At 40.6% G+C, this 22,352-nt stretch overlaps 1 protein-coding gene across 1 annotated transcript; it reads left to right on the plus strand.

The window, feature by feature from the left end:
• The first annotated feature begins 13,060 nt into the window (after positions 1 to 13,060).
• Positions 13,061 to 19,288, plus strand: dhcr7 (7-dehydrocholesterol reductase). Its single transcript, XM_040134597.1, has 8 exons — positions 13,061 to 13,139; positions 14,140 to 14,248; positions 15,268 to 15,490; positions 15,673 to 15,763; positions 15,989 to 16,202; positions 16,382 to 16,586; positions 17,047 to 17,178; positions 17,552 to 19,288. Exons 2-8 carry the CDS (start codon positions 14,142 to 14,144, stop codon positions 18,014 to 18,016), a joined length of 1,437 nt encoding a protein of 478 aa, XP_039990531.1. The 5' UTR covers positions 13,061 to 13,139; positions 14,140 to 14,141; the 3' UTR covers positions 18,017 to 19,288.
• Positions 19,289 to 22,352: the final 3,064 nt, after the last annotated feature.

The raw sequence follows: 22,352 nt of genomic DNA on the forward strand, positions 1-22,352 counted from the left end.
ACTACTCCTGTGTCAGCTGAACCTTCCTGCAGCTCCTCTGTAGTTGTATGGGGGTCATGTAGACGTGCAGTTTTATTAGAAAGTTTTCTTGGTATTCAAGATTTTGTCGTTCCCCTTAAGGAACGACAAGATCAAGAACTGTTCCCCACAGTACCCCTTAACTGCCGTTTTTTAACGACATTTTGAACAGTGGAAATCTCAAACTGGAAGCGCTTTGATAAATGATTATAGCCTCCCCTGCCTTGCAGGCAGTAATTAGCTTCATTTTAGATCATCAGTCAGTTGCTTAGAGGAGCCCATGGTTCTTGAGTGTCACCTAAAGGTTTGAAGAGTCAGAGAATTTAATCAACTCTGGAAATTTCCTCAGATGACAATTCCCAATGACAATTCTTGACCTAATGATTCATTTAAAGCCTTAATGAATTAATAAATTAACAAGTTCATGAAAATCTGAAACTATACAAGTAGTATAGTGCCCAAAGTTTTGCAAGTGCCACAGTTGCTGCTCAATTTTTTTTTCAAATTTTTACACTCATGAGATAAACAGTAACAGCGCATGAACATTGGAAGAAATTCATCTTTATGGGCTGTTTGCTGCAGGGGTTGTAGTTGCTTCATTTCACATCAAAATTCAACAAAATATGTCATTTTCCCAGGTGTGTCCCATCCTTTGCATACAACTGTAAAATACTGCAGTGAGTATTATAGCACAGATACACACAGACACACACATACACACAAGATACTAAAGAAAGAATTAAGATATCAAAGGATAATTCCAGTTTATTTCATTCTGGTGTATCTACTCCAGTGTAGTGGACCTTCCAGTCTGACACAAATGATCCCAGATAAACTTGCAACTAGAGGCTTGGGCTTCACCCAACGCCATCCTCAAGAGCTCAAAATTCACTCAACAGATTACAAGTAAACATACATGTGTAACAGTTTGTCAGTGTCAACATAAATTACTGAGTTTGTGACTTTGTAAAAAAAAACACAAAAAGAAAACACCCAGTCACAGATGCATGACTTTACCTTTGTGAGTCAATTGCACACACTGGCGTAGAGCATATGGGTTCTTTGAGCTGTGTCATCAACTCCTGAAACTGTCCGGATCACCGTTTTGTGATACAGTGACGCTGAGCCCCAAAACTGTGTGCCTAGGGGGGTGACAAAAAGTATCTTATCAGGAGCCAACTTACTGAGTATGGTTTTCACACAGCAAACAAGCTCTTTAGGTTTGGTCTGCTTTGTGTATATCCACTCCTTGGGGCAGCTTTGCAGGTCCTTCAGAGGGAGCTTTACCTTTAGGTTTCCCTTTGATGGAGACTGAATGCTCCTTCCAAACAACACACTCCCTCTGATTGTGCCCCACCGTCATCCTCCTCAGGTTGGATGAATGTCCAGAGGCATCTTCTGCTTCTTGTTGCTTCCAGGAGGAGCTGAGCACTCCATGAATGCAACAGACTCCCTTTCACTGAACACAATCTGGCGCTCACTTTTAAATTCTTGGTCACTTGTGGGTGAATTCAGCAACTGTGGTGCTGTGTCCAAAGTTTTTTGAATTCACTACTGCTCTGATTTGCACCTCTGACTGGCTTCCTCCAGGCAACAGCAGCAGAAGCTCGGGGGTACTGTAGTATTTGGATCCGTCGTCCATAATTTCTCAGAAATGAAGTTGAAGTAAATAACAGAACTGAACTGGGAGCACAGGATGAGGAACAGCACTTCTCGAACCAGCAGCACCTTCCACTTTGCAACTCTATAAGACATACCACAATGTTAAACAAAAATAAGTAAATAAATTGTCGACGAGTTGGGTATTCATCAATATTACGAGCAAAAATATCTCCAGGTTTGTCATTTTGAAATGTATGGGAGGTCATACATTGTATTCTAGTGTTTAGTGTGTAGCTGCCAATGTACAGTCTACAGAATTATTTTCTTAGTATCCTTTTCTACATTTCTTCTGGGGCTTTCAGCCAAATGTTGTGGCCTTCATCACTGGATAGTGTTCATTCAGTTTTCATGAGATTGAAGAAGCAGTATTATTTTTGGTTACATAGTATAATATAAATATGTAGAAATATTACATTTATTACAGATGTATAAGATTAATTATTTATTATCTTTTACAGATGCTTCACAGGAGGAGTTATAGTTGTTAGCAAACACATTAGTAAACAGTTAGAAAGTCCTTATATGCTTACAACTACATTACTGTGTTATAATTTTTATGACCCTTTTATTAATTGTTATCGAGTCTTGCCTTTAGGGAACCTGCAGAACTGTAAACTTAATTTTTATAACGTGATGCAAACCTGTTGAAAGCTGAACTGTAGCTGTCAGCCACCTGCATAAATCGGCTGATTCGGATATTACAACAACATATCCAGCAACACTTAAAGCAAATAACTACATGCATGCATCAAAATAACATTTGTTTCTAGAAGCACATCCTCAAGAATGAAAACGATTTACATAGCAACTGAACTGCATTGTATCCGTCCTAGCTATGAGTTCTCATTCATTCCTTTAAGAGTCTATAGTATTACTGCTAGTGTGCATTATTATAATTGGATCCCCTCATGCAACACATATATCTCAATGCTGACATTTTTTCACTTCAATGATCAGTCATTTTTTGTGGCCCCTGATTCAAAATACTGAAACAAAAAGTGTTGAGTAACACATGGATACACCTAAAGTCCCCAAATTGCTGTAAAATACTCATCATTCTTTCATATGAAAAAACAAAAACTAACTATTTAAGGTTTATTTGAGTGCTCCTGTTGGTGATAGCTGTAATATTCCTCTTTTGTTCAGCGAGTGAGTCAGAGAACCATTCACGGACCGAAATGATCCCACCTCCTTGGGTGAGTTATTGATTCACCATCATGCAGCTTCAACTGCATTTGTTGCTCTGCTGGGACTAAAAGAAAAAAAAAAAGTTCTTACATTACACCCAGTGCACTCTTCGACTTTTTTTTAGAATAAGCTTTCAATCTCACATCTGTTGTGAGTGCAAAGAGTAGAAAGGTTTCTGTTCTGCCTTTTCATGTAGAACAGAAATAATACGATTTAAAATCATGTTTATTCATTCCCTAAAAAGAGTTAGTGTAATAAGATGATTCACATGCTGCAGTGTATCACATATGACAAAGCTGAGCCTGTGCGGAGTCAGTGTGGGACGTAGATCTGTTTAAAACTAACTTGCTTCTGTGTCAAGAGCTGGATGTCTACCGAAAAGAGGCTGAGTCACATCCAGTAAAGAAAACGCTTCAGTCTACCTCTTTCAGCCATTTTGAATCAAGGACTGGGGCTGTCTCACATAATTTAGAAAAAGTATAGAAATAACTCAAATTGAATGGTCACAAGTGGCTTTAGAGGGTTTAGTCCCCACACCAAGCTCATTCGTCCAGACTTATGTTATCTCTTTTTAGATTCATATTTGTCAGACATTAATATTTTTATATTCTGGCAGGTAACTGTCAAAGTCAGAGTTTTCCCACCAATTTATTTTCACGTACAGTATTTTACATGTGTTTTTGTGGACACTGCTGAGAGTGCACACACACACACACACACACACACACACACACACACACACACGTATGCAAAACAGAAGCTGCTCAGACCAGTGTCCCCGGGTGGGGTCAGGGATCAGATGTCAGTTGACCATAAAATGAGATGACCAGGCATTTCTTTTGAGAGGAAGCAACGGAACTTGAGCAACTAATGTTGCCGGCTGAAAGCAGATGTGAGCAGTTCTCACCACCAAAGTGTCCTCCACTATGTGAACGTAATATTTGTGTCACCTGGCGAGCTGTTCTTTTCAGAAAGTGATTTATCATCAACTGGAAGTTCTTTCAGAAGCCGCGAACAAGAACTTTATGTTTTGTTTTGGCCAAAGAGGAACTAAAACCAGCAATGACCCTTGACACTGCAGCATTTGTCAGCGATATATAATTACAGGAAGCAGATTTTAGATGCTAGATACGGGCATAGAAGATAAGACTGTTTCAGTTAAAACCACATTTAATCCCCCATAGCTGTAGATCAGATATTTTTGTATGTGACTATGACTGATTACTGAATAGTCACGACTTTGGTTTCACAGAGGGTGAAAGCAAAAAAAAACTCAATAAAATAGGATAAAAAATTCAAAGGAACTTTTCAAGAACTAAATCTGAAGGCAGTGTGTACCCATCTCTATGCATGTCACGTGTTTAGGAATCCGCACTGGGAGAAATGTTGCATGTCTCTCCCCATAATCCTGAGATATCAGAAAACAATCTATAGAATCTATACTGAGACTGGTGTGATATTTTCTTTCTTTACTCCTGCATCGATGTCACTCACTTTATCTCATCTCATGTGCTCTCTCCTCTCCTCTTTCTCTATTGAGTCACGATTTTCTCCCTCTCGTTTCCAGAGCCACTTCCTCAACGGCGTGCTGAGCAAGTCCCTACGCCTGTCGAGTGTAACAGCGGACAAAATAAAGAGGTTTAGGGAGGGCAGGGGAAAGAGTAGGAAGCAAAGATTGGACCGCTCAAGGAAAGGAGCATGGGAGGTTGCCATAGAAAAGGGGAGACAAAGGAGGGAGAGGAGTACAGGAGAGACCCCAATATTTACTACCCTCCTGCTCCCTGCGCCTCCTCCTCCTCTCCCTCTGTATGGCGGAGCAGAATGTAGGTCTGCGCTTGCCTACAGCCATCAGCAACAATCAGTTCTGCCCCAGTTACTGACGCATCTCACAGACAACACACGTACGTCACAACAGGCAGAATTACACACTCAGATGCACAAAGAAACAAACACACAATATGCTCAGAGAGGCACACGCAAGCACAGCAGCCTCAGAACACACACACACACACACAGATACACACGCTGGCCTGCAGAGGCATGATCTGCAACATGCCAGTACACATGTATGTGAGAACATTTGAAGAACGATCATGTTTTCACATTTTAATAGACAGAGGATTTGGATGAACAACTTTGATATTTTACTAATACTAATGAAAATGTTGTTATTATCGCGCATATATATCTCTGATGCGGACGTACACACATGCACACACACACACACACACACACACATACACCAGTCTGTTCAAGCTCAATGGCACAGCTGCATTTTCTTACAAGCTGTTTGAAGTTTTGAAATACACTGATTGAACTGTTGAAATATGAGGAATGTTTTTGCGGTGAATTCACAAAATTTGGGGAATTTCTAAAAATCGGAATCAGATATACATTTTTTAGATTACAGCTGTGCAAGCCAACATCCGTATGCTTTCAAAGTAAGTGTCTTTAAATTTTACCATTCCAAGAATGTCTGCAGTTGCCATAAAGGAAAAACCATACAATTTACTGAAACCCAAAAGTAGCATAAACGATAAACGCTCTGTTCTGCTCTGTTTCTGCGTATATCAGAGGGGGACTGACTGATATCTGATTTTTAGGAGGCTAAGAGGTCAATATAACCTTTGTGTCAGTGCAATCATACTACGTTCTATTCAAGTGACATTTTATTTTGAGCAAGTCAGACCTGGTGCTGCTCACTTCTCTTACACTCATCCTGTGTTTGACCCTTTTCTTTTTTGTCATATATAAGTGTGAGTGAACAAAACAGTATAAAATAACACTAAGCACACTATTGTTTTGTAGATTTATGGAAATGAACTTGACAGAGTTGTGTGAGGCTTAAATGGCTGCACTGTTTATGCATCTTGAGAATTTGGTCATGTACAGCTACACCTCACACCCTCTGTTTGAGTGCTCACTGTCAACTTAGCTGAGTACGAGCTTGCCCCGGGAACGGTGACATACCTTGACTGTATGCTGCGCAAGTTCCCTGTGGCTCCCCTCTACGGCCCACAACAAAAAAAGGACGTCCAGGGCTTTTTGGGTTTATTTGGGTGCTGTGAGAGTTTCTGCATAACTTTGACACTGCTGTCTTCCCTTCAACGGAGCTGCTGAAGGCCACGGAAAATTTAGTTTGGTCAGCTGAATGACAGCAGTCTTTTGATTATGTAAACTCTCTGTTCCTCTCCATGTCTCCACAAGGTGTTTATGCTCCAGGAAGATACCAGCCATGTCCGAGTGGGGATGAGGGGAGGGAGTATTGAGATCAGTCACCTTTTTTGAAAAGAAGTGTTATCACCGTAACTTTAGAGAAAGACGCTTCAGTACATTTGGGCCCTGCAACATTTTGAGGTATATTTCCAGGCAGGAGTAACCCCTCTCTTGGCCTACACAGACCTAATGAGATGGTCTTTGTTTCTGCAGGCAGTATGTCATATTAAATGAGCAGCCGATGTCATCATTTTCATTGTCCTTCCTTCTAGTTCTATAAGTAGTTAAGTACATTTTGTATTTATGGGGGTTTGCAGTAATGCTAGTTGAGCCCTGTCTTTATCGAGGGGTGATGCTCCTCACCCAGTTTGCCAGTGTGTGTCTGTGTGTGCTGCCTTGGTGTGTGTCCGCTTTACCTGCGCCGTATTGAAGGTGCCAAAGTATTGCAGAGAGATGGCAGAATCAAAAATGGAGCGCCATGGGCTCGGTGCTCCTTAAGATGAACTGGAGAAGCCCCAGTGATCAGCGTGGATCTCTTTCTCTCTCTCGCTTACGCCTGCAACCCCTTTCTAGCTCTGTTTTCGCACTTCACAACACCCTGCACTACATTATTCAACCTCGTCCACATTTACACCGCCGATTCCACTGACTACCACACCTCGCAACCTAAATTACTACTTCTGCTGGCATTTGTGTGCCTATTTTTATCATGGCCCCGGGACAGGGCTATGACTTCGAAGGAAATTTCTGGGTTCGAAAAAAATGGGTTTGGATGTGTTAGACGTTTGATTTGTCTGTATATGCAAACTGTAAGAACCTGTTGTTACACCTCCTCGTCTAATCAGAACATGTGATTGTTAAGACTGTGAATTAATGTTGAAGCTGTAGCTGCTTCACAAACAAAACGGTTGAGTGATCGGAAGCGTTTGTGGAGCAGCTACGGAAAGCGTCATGGATGAGAGTCTGTTACCAGGGATGCTGCCTTGTCGTTGACGGATGTAACCTTTCCGGATTAGAGGGTGAAACCACTGATGACAGGCGAAATAATCGCCCATCCAGTTTTGTGGTTACACTCAGCCCTAGCTGACAGTGTCAAAAGTGATGACGGGAGAAGGAAAAGGAAACGTCTCACGGTTTAATTTGATTGACTTTTGCATCAGTGTTCTTTATATTTTTCGGTGCACTTATTTCCGTTGAGGCTCCAGGCATATAAAAGGAGTGTGTTGGCTCAGTTATTGTGCTGGTCTAATTCTCCTCATAGAAATGCCTCATAGACACATGGACCAGTTATGCATAGATTCATGACATTATAGGCAACATGGACTACTGAGGCTTGACATCATGGGGTTGCAGGGTGTTCATTAATTCACAAACCAGGAAATGAACTCAGCACAGCTTCGCGGCCAGTTCTTGGGCAAGAGCAAAGGGCGACATGTGGTCCTCTCTTTAAACCTTTGACCTTTCCCCTCACAGTAAAGCTAGGTACAGTACACTGTAAATGCATTTTATTGTGCCACCTGAGACAAATTTCCTCCAGGTACATGTAGCTTTGGTTATGCCGAAAGCAAATTAGACAATGCTGAGGGGAGAAAAGAATATTGGTGCACCACTTTAATTATTCAAAACAAAATAAGACAAAAAACAAGGACAAATCTTCATCTGTTAGACATGCTTCTTGTCTTCCTTTCTGAAATCCAACTCAAATCGAGCTCTCTGCACAGCACTGGCTCTCTAAATTTAAAAAGCAGATCATCTGTGCTTATATGACATGCTTTTTTTTTTTTTTTTTAATGAAAAAACACATTGAGCTGTAAATAAAGGTCCTCAGTGGTGGACTGTCTCTGAATAAATCACTGCGAGGTGACTCATCGTGATGCCCATATGGGCTGCTCTCTACGGGCCCCCTGAGACTGTGTTTTTGTTTCATTACAACCTGTCAACATGTTCTCACACACATTACCTCCAGCTTGTATATATTCTAAAAAAACACACATTTCCATAACATGCAGTACAAAAACTGACAAATGTTTATTTTGTAAAACTACTATGAATATATAATTATTTTTTGTCTAATGAGCATGAAAAATGTCACCACAATTAATTTACATTTATTTATTTACTGATTTCCCTTCTTTTTGTGCATAGTATTTTTTTCAAATTTTCCATGACATCATGACCCTGTTGTTCCTTGTCCAACTGATACATACGACTGATATCTCTACTTTTTCTTTTTTTGATATTTATAGACAGCCCTCAGTAGGCTTTTAATTCAAATAATGCAGCATAATGATGATTCTAGTTAAAGGTCTGAGTCTTTTATTTACTGACTGATAATGTAGAGTTTCCTGAGAAAACTTAAGATGTCCGGAGAGGGCAGAGAACCTGAGAAAGGTAAGGACAACATCAGCAACACAACATAGAGAACTAACCTAAAACATCCTCTGAGGGTTGAAAATGTGTCATTGCAATCTTACAGCCACCCAACACTTTTACAAGGGTGTGACTGAAATCAGAAACACCGCAGTTAATTTTTATCAGCTGAAATCTTGATATATTCTTTACCCATACATCAAACTCTCAGCAGGCGGTTTCATATTTCCCTCTCTAACACCAGGGCCCCAAGGCTAACACCGGTTCTGAGGAGGTGAGAACACTGAATGGCACCGAGTTTTGTTTAAATTATGGTGAAGCAGGCACTGAAATGTAAATGCTTTCCAGTATTAAGACAAAAAAAAAAAGCCTACAGCTTCTTAAATCTTAATGTTGATGACAAAGCTGATGGTGAGGTTAACTAAGCAGGAGAGAGGAGGAAGAGAAGACATTTACATCAGGACAGGCGAGGGGGAAAGGAGGAGGACAAACAGAGGAGAGGATCTGCTCTCTCATTAATTTTTCACTTTCATTTATAGTAAATTATTGAAGAGCCATGTTGCATTGCGTCTCTGAAACAGCATGAGCCCTCGTATCCATGAGACACTTACACAATCCTAGTGGCACATGTAGCCCATGAACAATATTCATAAATTCAGAATATTGCACATACAGTACATACACGCACTGTTATGCATACACACAGACTTGCACCATCCCAGGGGAGCTGATTAGGGTGAGATTTGTCGGGCAACCTGCTCCCCCACCCACATGTGTCTATGTGTTATACATACACGCGCCCACTGCCAGCTCTTTTTATACTGATCACACAAATGTGCACACACAGAGAGCGCAGACCCCCTTGCACTTGGTAACATTAACCTTTTTCAGTTTGATAAATCACTAATCTGTAGCAATTTCATAATAAGAAATCGTCAGAATAATGCAGACATGCATGTGTTCCGATGACGGTAAACCATGCTGTTTAAAATGCACCTTGGACTTTCCAGAACCAGATAGATTTTCTACCAATAACTGTTATTGTACATCCATATCTGCAATAAAGTGTGATTCAGGCTTTTTGCACTTCTGAACCACATACTGTACATACAGCACATTATTGCACTCATTTATTAAACCGAAAAAAACTAATTTCCCCTCTGACATCGCGTTTACAACCCACAGAGCACACATCTTAACAGGCCTTTTTAATGCACACATTTGGACCTGTCATAGCAGGAAGCACTGGGGTAATTAATGTCATAAACAACAACTGTCAGTTCCTTGCCTGGTATCCTGCATAGTGGCTAACTGGTATAGCTTACTCGAAGTACTTATGAGGAACGAGCCATTATTAATGTCATTAGTTATACCTGTGCTTTTCCCCCAAACATCTGCCCTGAGAGGACCCATATTTATGCATTTATATCTGTGCAGTAACAGGAACAATGGGTGAGTGGGTTGGATACGCTGTGCTTGACACCATGATTTTTATGGATAGAATTTATTGATATTTATTTCATTAAACTTGGGCACATTACCACATTTACCTTGAATGAATGGACAGTGTCCATTTAACACTGAAATTTCAGACACTACATACAAACATACATGCACAAACACTTTATACACTCATAGCACTTGTGCTCTGCCTCGTCTACAAACTTAGTTTGTGAAAACTTGTCCTCTCTTCTTCACAGGTGATGCAATTTTTTACTGGCCATGTGAAAACCCCACATTTTAGTGTGTCTAAACCCCCAAACTTATTTATTCTATTAATGACATCCATAGCTCTTATGTATGTGCATGTCTTATTGTATCCTGTTTTGCATAGTAGCAGTATATTCCAAAGCATTTGCTGCTTTAATTCGGTTTGTTTGTTTTGGTGAAAATAATGCATTTTAAACTTAAATCATAACAAGGGACCAAGACATCTGAAATTGTGAGTTCCTGTCATCTTTTGAGACCCTGTGTTGTGATTCTCAAGGAGTAGCAATGCAATCTAACCCAAAACCCCAAAATGTCAAACAGATTACCAAAACCCCTCAAAATAAACTCCCTGAGAGCAGATGGGTTCATTTTTACACTAAATCTCACAAGGTAACATAAGGTAGCAACAGCACAAAAGCCCTTCATTGTCTCACACACATTGTAAAGCCTTGTTGTCTGCTGCTTGGCCCAGATACATCATACTGTCTGGATACGGCATAGCAACACATCTGATCAAAGAGTATAGAATAGAGGAATGGAAAAAGAGAAACAAAACAAGCACTGTGGTGACAGACAGAGAAAACTGGTAGAAAAACAAAAACACAGGGAATCGCAGAGGGAAATAGGAAAAGAGATGAATACGTAGAAATAGCAGCATGTTTGGAACACGAGTAAAAGACAGACAAAGAGAAAGACAGAGGGCATTTGATGGTGTAGGATGATGCTACAGAAGGCTAAGGAGGACCCCTTCTTAAGGGAACCAGTAGATCTGGAGAAGAGCGATTCCTTTGAATGGGAAAGTGGTCTCAGACCTCTGGACCCCACTGTATATTTAAAACCTTCTGGATCCACTGAATCAGTCCAGGTTTTGGGCAGCTGCATTTCTGACCAGCAGTGTCAGAGTTTTGAATACTCTCAGAAGGAGCGCGTTTGGTGTTGATTACGTGAAGGGGATAATTCAATGGTGGAATGTCTTAACTTTGCGCAAAAAGCTACAAGTAATAAGACAGGAATTTATCCTCAACCCCAATAATTAGAGGCAGTAGTGCAAAGAAAATACCCCCAATCAACTGTTCACATTTCAACACATTCCAAAGGTAGATATAAAAATAAACAGGATTCTCTCCCCCTCTCCATATATTCTTTTGAATTTGGCCGTCTAAATGATATTGAGATTCAGGGGCTGCGGGTTTAGAGAGTGCTAAGTCCTGTTAAAAATGTATCACAATGACCAAAACACAGGTGTGAGTTAACAGTAAGCAGGTTTCCTCACGCTCAAAAATTCTGCAAATTATAGGTTCAACTCTTCATACAAATAGCTATTTTTCTTTTTACTACGCACAAGACTTATATATTAAATAACATCAAATGTGGGCGGTGGTTCATTTTATATTCTCCCAATGATGGTTTTCTTCTTCCCTTTGTTTTTGGCAGGTTTGGCGCAAAAGACTCCATCCTTTGGGAATGCACTCTGATGGGGTTCCCCCGAACGTGGGGTGTTGCAAGGTGGATACACTGGCTGGAGGGAGATCAGTCAAAAAGTCCGGAAAGATCACAAATTGGGAGACAGATGCAGCTCTGTCCAGCCGGCATCCTCTTGATATTTACTGTGGATGGGGGAACCAACTCTCTGCCTCCCCGCGGGATGAACAGAGTTTGCTGTAAACATACCGTGCGTGAGGAGCAGATTCTGCACACCTCTCCTGGGGCAGGTGGTGGTGATGGTCTGCCCTTTTACAGGATTTGAGGACTTTTGTCCCCTTAACTCTTACAGCAGTTGTAACAGTTTTCATGTTATGCAAGTGCCTGTTTTGTGTCACAGCTGAGTACTATCCTCTAGTGGTTAGCTCATGTACATGCACCTAGAAACACGGGACCACTTACTGGATGGCACAGGCACTAGAGATTCTACTATGGATTTAAGGCCCCGCGCACACACACAAACACACACAAACACACACACACACTGCATTTATCAGTAACCATTGCACTGAGTAGGGAAGAATGAAAAAGTATAGGCAAACAGAAAATAAATGGTAAATAAATTGTCAAGGAAGGACACTTAGAAGTAATATAGTAATACAGTAGTGGAAAATATAATAGGACTTTCATTTCATTTAGGTCACACAGTCCTAATCCTCCACTAGCTAGAGGGAAAGTGCCAGAACTTGGGCCCACACTGACCTTTTTTGTGCTTTCTGGTCGGCCCTAAGGGTTCTTTTGTGCCCTAGATTGTGACTGTACTTGCTGAGATTGTATGTTCCCAGTTTGGTTGGCCTGACATTCCCTCTAAACGTTGCTGAAATACTATTGTTTTGAATTGATTTAAACACTATAGATTTATATATATATATATATATATATTGTATCTATATGAATATATTGGAGATTATGCTCCTCACATTTTACTCACTTTCCAAGACACAAACTTCTGTCCAAGCATGAAATTTCTTTTTATCAAATGGGTATTCAGAGTTACAGGGTGACGTGTTTGTTGTTGTTGTTTATGTGCCTGTTTTTTTCATCAGAAGTCCGTTTTTGTTGCTTATCAACTGGTTTTATGGAGAGACAAAAAGCTGGTTGTTCATTTCTTTATGTTTTCATCGTTGGTATTAACGTAACACGACAACCTATTATAAAAAGCTAAGATGTCAAAGACCGGACTCAAAAAGAAGGTAATCATGAGCAGCGTTTCATAACATTGCCAGTTCACTGCTTACTCTGTCTAAGCCATTCACGCACTGCGAACTCGTCAGGAGCTGGTGGCTCCAGTTAGTCGTACCCAGTCAGAGGACAGAGCCAATTACTAGGCCCGCCTTCGCATGGACACTATTGGCTCATTTTTCTTACGTAGTGGCGTTATGGGCGGAGTCTGTGGCACTACCGCGCGTTCCCCGAAGAGGTTAAGCGATAACCAGCGCCAGGCCCGGGAGGGAAGGAGAGACGAGCCGTCCTTCTCCCACAGTTACCTACGGGTGAGTGCGCTACGCTATCCGGTAATAGTGCATCTATGACGGCGTTGTAATCCGCTATAATGTGTGTTTAACGGTACTTGGAGTCCCCGATCTCGTTCTGCTATTTAAGGGGCACCATTTAGAATACAGAGGATGTCGGTCGTTCACCAGAGTTACTGCAGGTAGCAAGTTCACGGTCATTTAGCATCCAAAAAAGGCGCATGCAGGAGACAGCAAGTGCTAAAATTCAGTTTGTTGAACATGTTTCCCAAAAAGACCGTAAGGTTTCGCTCTCGTGACCGTTTTGCCACGGGTTGCTGCCCTCCCTTTTCACATTTCATCTGTCTGTGGGACAGGGACATGTTGGACAAAACAGAGGAATTCTAATCTTTTCAACACGTTGTAGTTCTGTGTGGCTTTAGTGTGAATAATTCCGGCTGACTCGGTATTATATTTGCTGTGTGTGTGTTTGTGTGTGTGTGTTTGTGTGTGTGTGTGTGTGTGTGTGTGTGTGTGTGAAGAAGAGAGAGAGAGAGGGAAAAAACATATATGCAGCTAGAGAGATCAACACTTTGTTTTCAGTTGAATAAATACGGTGGCATTAGTGTGTCCAAAGTCTGCTGTACAAGCTAGCTTTATCAAGCTGACTTGCACTGAAGGCCCTTTTTGTTATCTTACATTTCCAAGGCCATGCAGGCTATTTCCCTATTCCCGATTTAATTCCCTATTAATTGACCTAATTTGTAAATGTATGACTTGTGGAGCTGACCTGTCATGATACTTTCAACGTGGGGCATTTGTTAAAACAGGGCACACAACTACAGTGAATCTGTGAAAAAAAAAAAAAAACATCTGTTTTGTTTTTAATTGTGCCTTCACCTGTTGCTTGTGCTCTACTTTCAGTGAATGCTGGTGCGTGTTGCACAGTTTTAAAATGGCTATGGCAGCATACAAAGTAAAGCATGCCACTGCAATAGTGATCTTAACCTGATAACTCTATCCTAACTCTATCCTTCACCAGAGATGAATGGTGCAGTGGCCATGGAGGCCACCAGGAGACGAACCAAGCCCAGTGCCGGTGGGAAAACATCTGAACAGAGGGAGCAGCCAGCACAGTGGGGGAGAGCATGGTGAGTTGTTATGTCACAGGGTGCTATGGGCTAGTATATCATCTAAAATACATCACCAGACGTTCCAGAACAATTTTATCACAAAATAAAGCATGACCAACGTCATCAGGATTCATCGTCTGGGAACGCTGAATATCTGCATAAAATTGTGTGCCAATCCATCAAGTAAATGTTGAGATATTTCACTGGATAAGTGAAAATGAGGGGGGCATGACTGTCTGTACAAACTTTCATGGCAATCCATCCAGTAACTGTTGATTTATTTAAGACTGACAGACCAAATTTACCATAGCCAAAGCCATGCAAGCAGTGTATTTCTCTTGGGGGTATGACGGGCAAGTTATGATGATAATTTTTTTTTTTTTTTTTTTTTGTCCAATTCACATCATCTCCTTGTGGGCTAATAGACCTTTTTTAGAACAGACATTTTGGCTTTTGGCTTCACAATGACTGCATTCCATTTAGGTGAGTTTGTTCCAAGGTCCTGGTATTGTGCATGCTGGCCTACTGTCATGGCTTACTGTGACATCTGATGGAGCTCAGCCATCGTTAAGTAAATAATTTTCACTCGTACTGTCCTGCTATGACAAGCCAAAATGTCTGCACTGGAAAAAGCCTATAGCAAATATAACAGGAGCCGAAGGCTTAATTTTTCATTATTTAGTTCAAATTTACTAGTTTCTTGTGCATTGCAGGTCACTGCCTAACAGCACTTTGACTTAAAGCTGCTTTTTTTCCCTTTTTTTTCTGATAACATTTATTAGGAGTATCTAAAGAGGGCTATGGTATCCAGCATGCTGGCTCACTGTGACCGTTAGATGGAGCAGGATCATCTTTAAAGTTATTACTATTACCTGGGCTTGTCTGCTGAAACAAAGATCTATACTGCACAACACACAGTGCCTACTTAACTTTGTGTGATGCATTCTAACGGAAATATTTTACTGAATTGTCTGACAGGACAAGTAAGGTACACGGTCCTCATTCTGTATCTGTTTGTATATCTGATTCATTCTCAGGGAGGTGGACTGGTTTTCCCTGATCAGCATCATCAGCCTCCTTTGCTTTGCTCCCTTTATTGTCTTCTACTTTGTGATGGCATGTGATCAGTACCAGTGCTCCATCAGCCAGCCTCTGTTTGAGTTGTACCGAGGAGAGACCACGCTGCTCTCCATCTGGGCCCGGGCACCCTCCTTCACCTCGGCAGCTGCCAAGATATATGCCATCTGGGTGGCCTTCCAGGTGAGAGAACGAACAGAAAAGTGGAGAAGGTGAAGTGGGAAAGAATGACTAGACAATAGAGAAACAGAGAAAAGATGTTGAATGAACCTTGAAGAATCTGTCCATCGTCTTCAGCTGTAGCTAAACAGGAAGGAATTATGGCAAATGCAACCAGGTCAAAACAAGTTCTGTTTGTCCTTTAGGTGTTCCTGTATATGTGTGTTCCAGATGTTATCCATAGGTTTGTTCCTGGCTATGCTGGTGGAGTGCAGGATGGGGCACGAACCCCTGCTGGTAATAAACACAGACATACCCATTCTCATCAGTCCAGCACATTTGTTTAATTAAGAGGTAGAGCATTACACCAGCCTGATTCTGTGCTTTTGGAGAGGGTGATCAAATATTGTAACAAAGCATTTCTTTCTTATCTAAAACACATGCTTCACATTCATTATCAAAGCAGTGTAAAGACAGTACTGTTTAAAATCCAACTTCCTTTGTTGTTTCCTCATTCCCTAGGCCTGATCAACAAGTATGAGATCAATGGGCTGCAGTGCTGGCTGATTACTCATGCCCTGTGGTTTGCCAATGCCCACTATTTCCATTGGTTTTCTCCCACCATCATCTTCGACAACTGGATCCCTCTGATGTGGTGCGCAAACATACTGGGCTATGCTGTTTCTACCTTTGCTTTCATAAAGGCATACCTTTTCCCCACCAGCTCCGAGGACTGGTGAGTACCGATACACACGGGCCAGTATGACTCAAGTACCTGCAGCGCATTTCTACAGCAGAAAAGTTTTCTATATCTCCACAGTGCTTATGATATCTTAAAGGTAAACTAGTCTGCACTGTAATAGCACAAAACTTCACCAGCTTGTTTTCCTTCCCCCTTTTCTTGTGATTCTACAGCAAGTTCACAGGGAACATATTCTACAACTACATGATGGGCATTGAGTTCAACCCGCGCATCGGCGAGTGGTTTGACTTCAAGCTGTTCTTCAACGGCCGGCCCGGCATCGTAGCTTGGACCCTCATCAATCTGTCCTACATGGCCAAGCAGCAAGAACTGTACGGCCAAGTCACCAACTCCATGATTCTGGTCAATGTACTGCAGGTACGGAGGAGTAAGGATGGAAATTAAACCAATTCAACGGTTTAATATAAAGATGTCTCACTCAATTTTGTGTACTGATCCTGTGGAAGCAGAAGTTGCTTCAAAATTGAAACATGCCAACACATATGAGAAACTGCCAGTTATGTGACACTCAGCTTTAGCTCAATGTCTCATTTTTGCTTTGAGTCTTTGACCGGATTCATGCATAACCCTAGCCAGCTGTTTAAAATGTCTAGTTTGTCTCGCCTATGTTGCGTCACTTTGCATTGCATGTTTCACCTGAATAAGGAGGGTGTGCTTAGATCTGCAAGTATCCTTCCCAACTCAGTTTTTAAATATTGTACATTTTCCAGCAAAAGTTAGATGTTGAACGTAGAGGGTTAGATAGAGATAGAAGCCACTGCTCAGTGAGTCATTATGATAACCTGATAACTGGGTCCTTTGTGGGGGTTTGTTGTAGGCCATTTATGTGTTGGATTTCTTCTGGAATGAGGCATGGTACCTGAAAACCATTGATATCTGCCATGATCACTTTGGATGGTATCTGGGCTGGGGAGACTGTGTCTGGCTGCCTTACCTCTACACACTGCAGGTAACAAACATGCTAACACATACACGGTAATAATAATGTAAAATCACATTCGTTATAAGCTCTTACTTAGTGGTCCTTAGCTACATCATGTGTGAATACCTCTTTAATATCAGGAGAAATATTTTTTAAAAGTACAGGAAAATCACAATACAAAACTTTAATGCTAATTTGTGTTTTAGTTAAATCCTTTGGCTACATCATTATTGTAACTTCTTCTGTCCAGTCTAGCTTTGAAGTGAAGCGTCCTAAAGAAAGTACAGTTTAAAAATATGTTTTTAGTATTGAATGTATGCGACACTCTAGCATAGAAATTCAAATAATAGATTCATTTAAGTAACAGTGAGTGTAAATAAATGTGTCTTTGGCTCTCCAGGGTCTGTACCTGGTGTACCACCCAGTTCAGCTTTCTAACGCCCATGCCCTGGCTGTCCTGTTGCTCGGCCTCGTCGGGTATTACATCTTCCGCTCCACCAACCACCAGAAGGACCTGTTCCGCCGCACGGAGGGCTCCTGCTCCATCTGGGGCCGCAAGCCCGCATACATTGAGTGCTCGTACGGCTCTGCTGACGGTGGCGTCCACCGCAGCAAGCTCCTGACCTCAGGCTTCTGGGGCGTGGCCCGGCACTTGAACTACACCGGTGACCTGATGGGTTCTCTGGCCTACTGTGCCGCCTGCGGCTTTGGCCACATTCTGCCATACTTCTACATTGTTTATATGACAATCCTGCTGGTCCACCGCTGTGTGCGTGATGAGCACCGCTGCAGCAGCAAGTACGGCAAGGACTGGAAACGCTACACAGATGCTGTGCCTTATCGGCTGCTTCCGGGAGTGTTTTAGAGAGGAAGAGGGGAAAAGGAGGGAGGAATGTAGGGGTGGGCGATAGATAGATGATAGATACAGAAAATTATGTAATTGGAATGGGGTAGCAAGATAAACTTTAGGTTGTGTTTATGTATGTGTGTTTTATACATATCAAGAATACACAACACTGATAACACAGCATTTCATACATGCTTTAATTTGTATGTAGTTCTCATACATGTATGAACTGCTGTACGTGTGTTTATACAGTACAGTGTATTACTATATTTCTCTGCCTTAGTAATGGCAATTTGATACACCAGTCGGATGCTTTCTTCATGCTGTGACAATTTAACACAGTTAAACTAATTTTTTTAAAATAGCACAATATATAGTTGGAGCTAGAAAGACCAAGCACAACTTAAACCAGCTCAAGCCAAAATCAGGACCAGAAAGAGAGCCAGTTCAGTAATGGAATCAATAACTATTTTACACAATGCTGTGACATTCCCATAATGTAGTTTAGTATGGGTCATATAGTAATTTGATTAATTAATTTTTCAGATTAATAAATAGCAAGTTTGTCAGTTTGAGTCATTTATCAAACCAAATACCAAAACATGTTTGGTTCCAGTTTCTGAAATATGAGAATTTGATGCTTTCCTGTTTTATATCATTGTAAATTTAACACACTCTTTCTCAGAGAAATAAGCAATTTGATGATGACACTTTGATAGGGGCTATTCATTGTTTTGGCTTTTGAAGCTGAAATGAATAATCATCAATGACAGCTGACGTATTTATAAATCAATATTAACTACATTTCGTTGCTGCCGTACTGGTTTAATGGACCAAATGTAATTGTTGGCTCTACTGATGTGACCTGCCTCATAAAAAGTTATGTAATCTTTGCATAAAGGTTGTCTGAGTGCTTGGATTGCTGCTTGGATTATTTGCTTGTCTTGTTGGTGAGAATTTGCCCCATTGTGGTTGAGAGAGCATGCTCACAAAATTCAGGTTTGTTATAGAAAGGATAACAATGTAACAGCAGTGAACGGCACTCTCTATTCTATCTGAATAACTGACTAAACCTGTAAAAAATTCTCAAATGTAACAGTCACAAGTTAGTTAGATCATTGTACTTGCTCCATGTAAAACCAGCATGTTGTCTTGAACGAAGTGATAACCACGTATGTCTTAACTCTGTGTTGATAAAAAATGTTTTTGCTATGTCCAACCACCACATTTGTTTTGTGTTGGATTTTATTTCCTTATATTTTCCTCATGCCTGTCTTATAGGGATAAAGTAACAAAATAAAGTGGAATTTTTGTTATGACAATTTTTTTTTCTATCTACCCAAAGTGCTTTTTTTACTCTTGGAAATTTTCACTCAACCATCCTGCATTTCCTATTCCAGTGATATTCTCCATTTTGATGGTGAACCAGAGTGGTCAGAAGATTGAATTTTCGATGTATCGGTGAAATACTCCAAGAAAGATCCCGAATGAATCTGTCCATATGATCTTACTGTATATATTAGTGAATGCGATGGTCAAAGTAGTTAACACATCATTAACAATAATATACACTACCAGTCAAGAGGTTGAGAACACGTTTTAGCAGGTGTTACTAAAATTGGCATTGTGTAATGGCTCCAGTTAACTCTGAAATTAGAGCATAGAACAAATAAATAGTAAAGGTTAAAAAAAAAGAAGAAGGGATCATGCAATGTTAAATCCCAAATTTAATCCAAATTTTGTTGAAGTTGCTTTGCTTTCACCTTCTGTCCACTTCATCCCAAACCAGCTCCATGGGGTTTAGGTATGGAGACTGTGCTGGCCTTCCATCATGTGAAGCTACTTTCTAGTTCTTTTCTTCGAATGTGTTGGGTCATTATCTCGTAGGATGAACCCCTGACCAACCTATCTGTCATTCTTTGTTACTTGTCTTTTCCTCACCATTCTGAACACAATATACAGTCCTGTATTGGGCGGCTGTGGCCCACTAACCGGAAGTCGGTGGTTCGATCCCTGGCTCCTCCAGTCCACACATCAAAGTGTCCTTGGGCAAGATACTGAACCCCAAATTGCCTCTGATATATCATCAGTGTGTGAATGTGTGTTTGTAGAGTCAATTTACCATTTACCATTTACTTCCTGTAGTACAGTGTTCTCCCACTAATGCATCAGTAGGTTTGTTTGTTCCAACACTGCCTTTATACGGACAGAGTGTTTGTACAGTCCTGGTCAAAATTATTGGAACCCCTGAATTTCAAGTACATAACTCAGAATATCATCAGTAATAAATGCAATGACTCAATTTTGTATATCCAGACATTTTAATAAAATTTGGTGAAAAAATAAGATAGAAGAAAATGTTTAGAGGCTTTCATTGTTGCCAAAGGTTCTGCAACCGAGTATTAGTGAAAGGTGCAAATAATTGTGTCTGGGCTACTTTTTGTATTTTTATTTTTTCGCTATTAATGCAAGTTTGGTTGTTTTATTTTCTTTTGTTTGGTAACCTTGGGCATCATATTAAATTATTCTTCTGATTATGTACTTGAAATTCAGGGGTGCCAATAATAATTGTATCTAGTTACAGGACTGTAACTAATTAACAAAAGTTGGGGAACCTGTTGTATTTTTTTTTTTTTTTTTTTTTTTTATACCTTTGGCAGTTTACCACTTACCTTTGTACCATTTAAGGTTATTCACTGGACTTAGAATAAAAACTTGAAAAATGGGGTGCTCTAAAACTTTTGACTGGTAGTTTATATACTATAATAGCTAGAAAGGTAACACCATCTCACACCACTGTAACTGTTTATGTCTTTTTCAATGTTCAACACTGGAGGGCAGCAGATGACAGCTTATCGTAGTGATCAGTAAGCTAAAGAGAGATTTGTATTTGTATGCAGGTTGTATTTGTAACATTGGGGTGGCTCAAAAAGGAAATTTCCATATTTGGAGTAGATTTATCTAAAAGTATAAATTCCACAAAATACCTCAAGTGATTTCACACATGCAGGCATGTCTCTGTAGCCCCCTTTAAAAAGGAAACATCTCAAAACACAAATTTGGAGATCCTTTCCCCTGTCCATTTAAAGGTTTTTTTCCAAAAAGGTTTTTGTTATTAGGCCAGGCCAGACATTGAAAATATACATTTCTGCTAATGAAGATGAGGTGATACGAGCAAAACATTCAGCTGCTAAATGGACCTTGTGGCAAGATGGTTTTCTCAAGTGATGTCTCCAAGGTGAAGAATGAACCTCAGTTTTAAAGCCATAAAAAATGACAAGTCCTTAAATTGCTCAAGGAAAAGTTTTATTGTTTGGCCAAACTCCATCTCCCAATGAAGATCGCGTGATATGAATGAAAGCAACAAAACAACTACTAAAAAGCCTCATTGTTGGGGTACTTTTTAAGAAAGGTATTAGTCTGGAATTCTAGAAACTACCTTGAATCCACATTTGAAACTACATTTTTAACATCGATCTTATGAGGTGAAGACATTGCCATTTATAATTTGACAGCTTACTCTCAAGTTTTTTAGTAATACATGAAGGCCTATTCTGCCATGTAAGCACTGGCCTGCTCCCTGAACCTCAACATAAGTAGGTCTCCTATCAGTGTTATGGATGTAAATCAGTTAAGATAATGGAAGACTCATTGATTCCTCTTGCCTTTGTTCAAAGCTAATGTAATATGCACCTGATTCATTACACTGGATTACATGGAACCAAATTATCGTTCATTCTTTTTTCAGGTTAACTGATTCTCCAATTATCCCTGAAGGTGAGGAAGAGTTGTGTGAGACTACTGTGCGATGGTCGGCTTCAATCATATCCAAGTTGAAAAATAGCTCTCTGTGAAGAGATGGAAATCTGAAAAAAGGGATGACACTAAAAGCTAGACGATTGAATTTGCAAGTGGGGATCATGCACCCATCCATTTAAATGTCTAGTGTACACAATAACCACATTGTGGAAGCCCCCTTTTGCAGCTGCATATTCATCTGCAGTGAGGGGCAGGTGGGGGTCAGGGAGAAAGAAATATCTATGACTGCTGAAGAATCTTTCGAAATCAGAGCTTGGTCAGATATTTTTTCCTCCTCAATTTAGCAAAGTGGGGGCTTTGAGTGAGTGGCAGAGAAAATGAGAGGAAAAGACAGAGGGGGAGTAGTAGAATGAGATATACAGAAAGCACAGTGGGATAGTTGGAGTTGGTGCCACTCCTCAACTAAAGTTGGTTTGATTTCCCGAGAGGCCAAATTAGTCTTTATTGGAATTTTGGGGGGTAAAAGACATCGGGTGAGAGCCGAAAGCCAGAAGGAAAGGGGCACCTCAGAGGGAGGAAAATACATGATTTGTCA

Source organism: Xiphias gladius, chromosome 1 (assembly GCF_016859285.1).
Source record: "Xiphias gladius isolate SHS-SW01 ecotype Sanya breed wild chromosome 1, ASM1685928v1, whole genome shotgun sequence".
Taxonomy (NCBI): Eukaryota; Metazoa; Chordata; class Actinopteri; order Istiophoriformes; family Xiphiidae; genus Xiphias; species Xiphias gladius.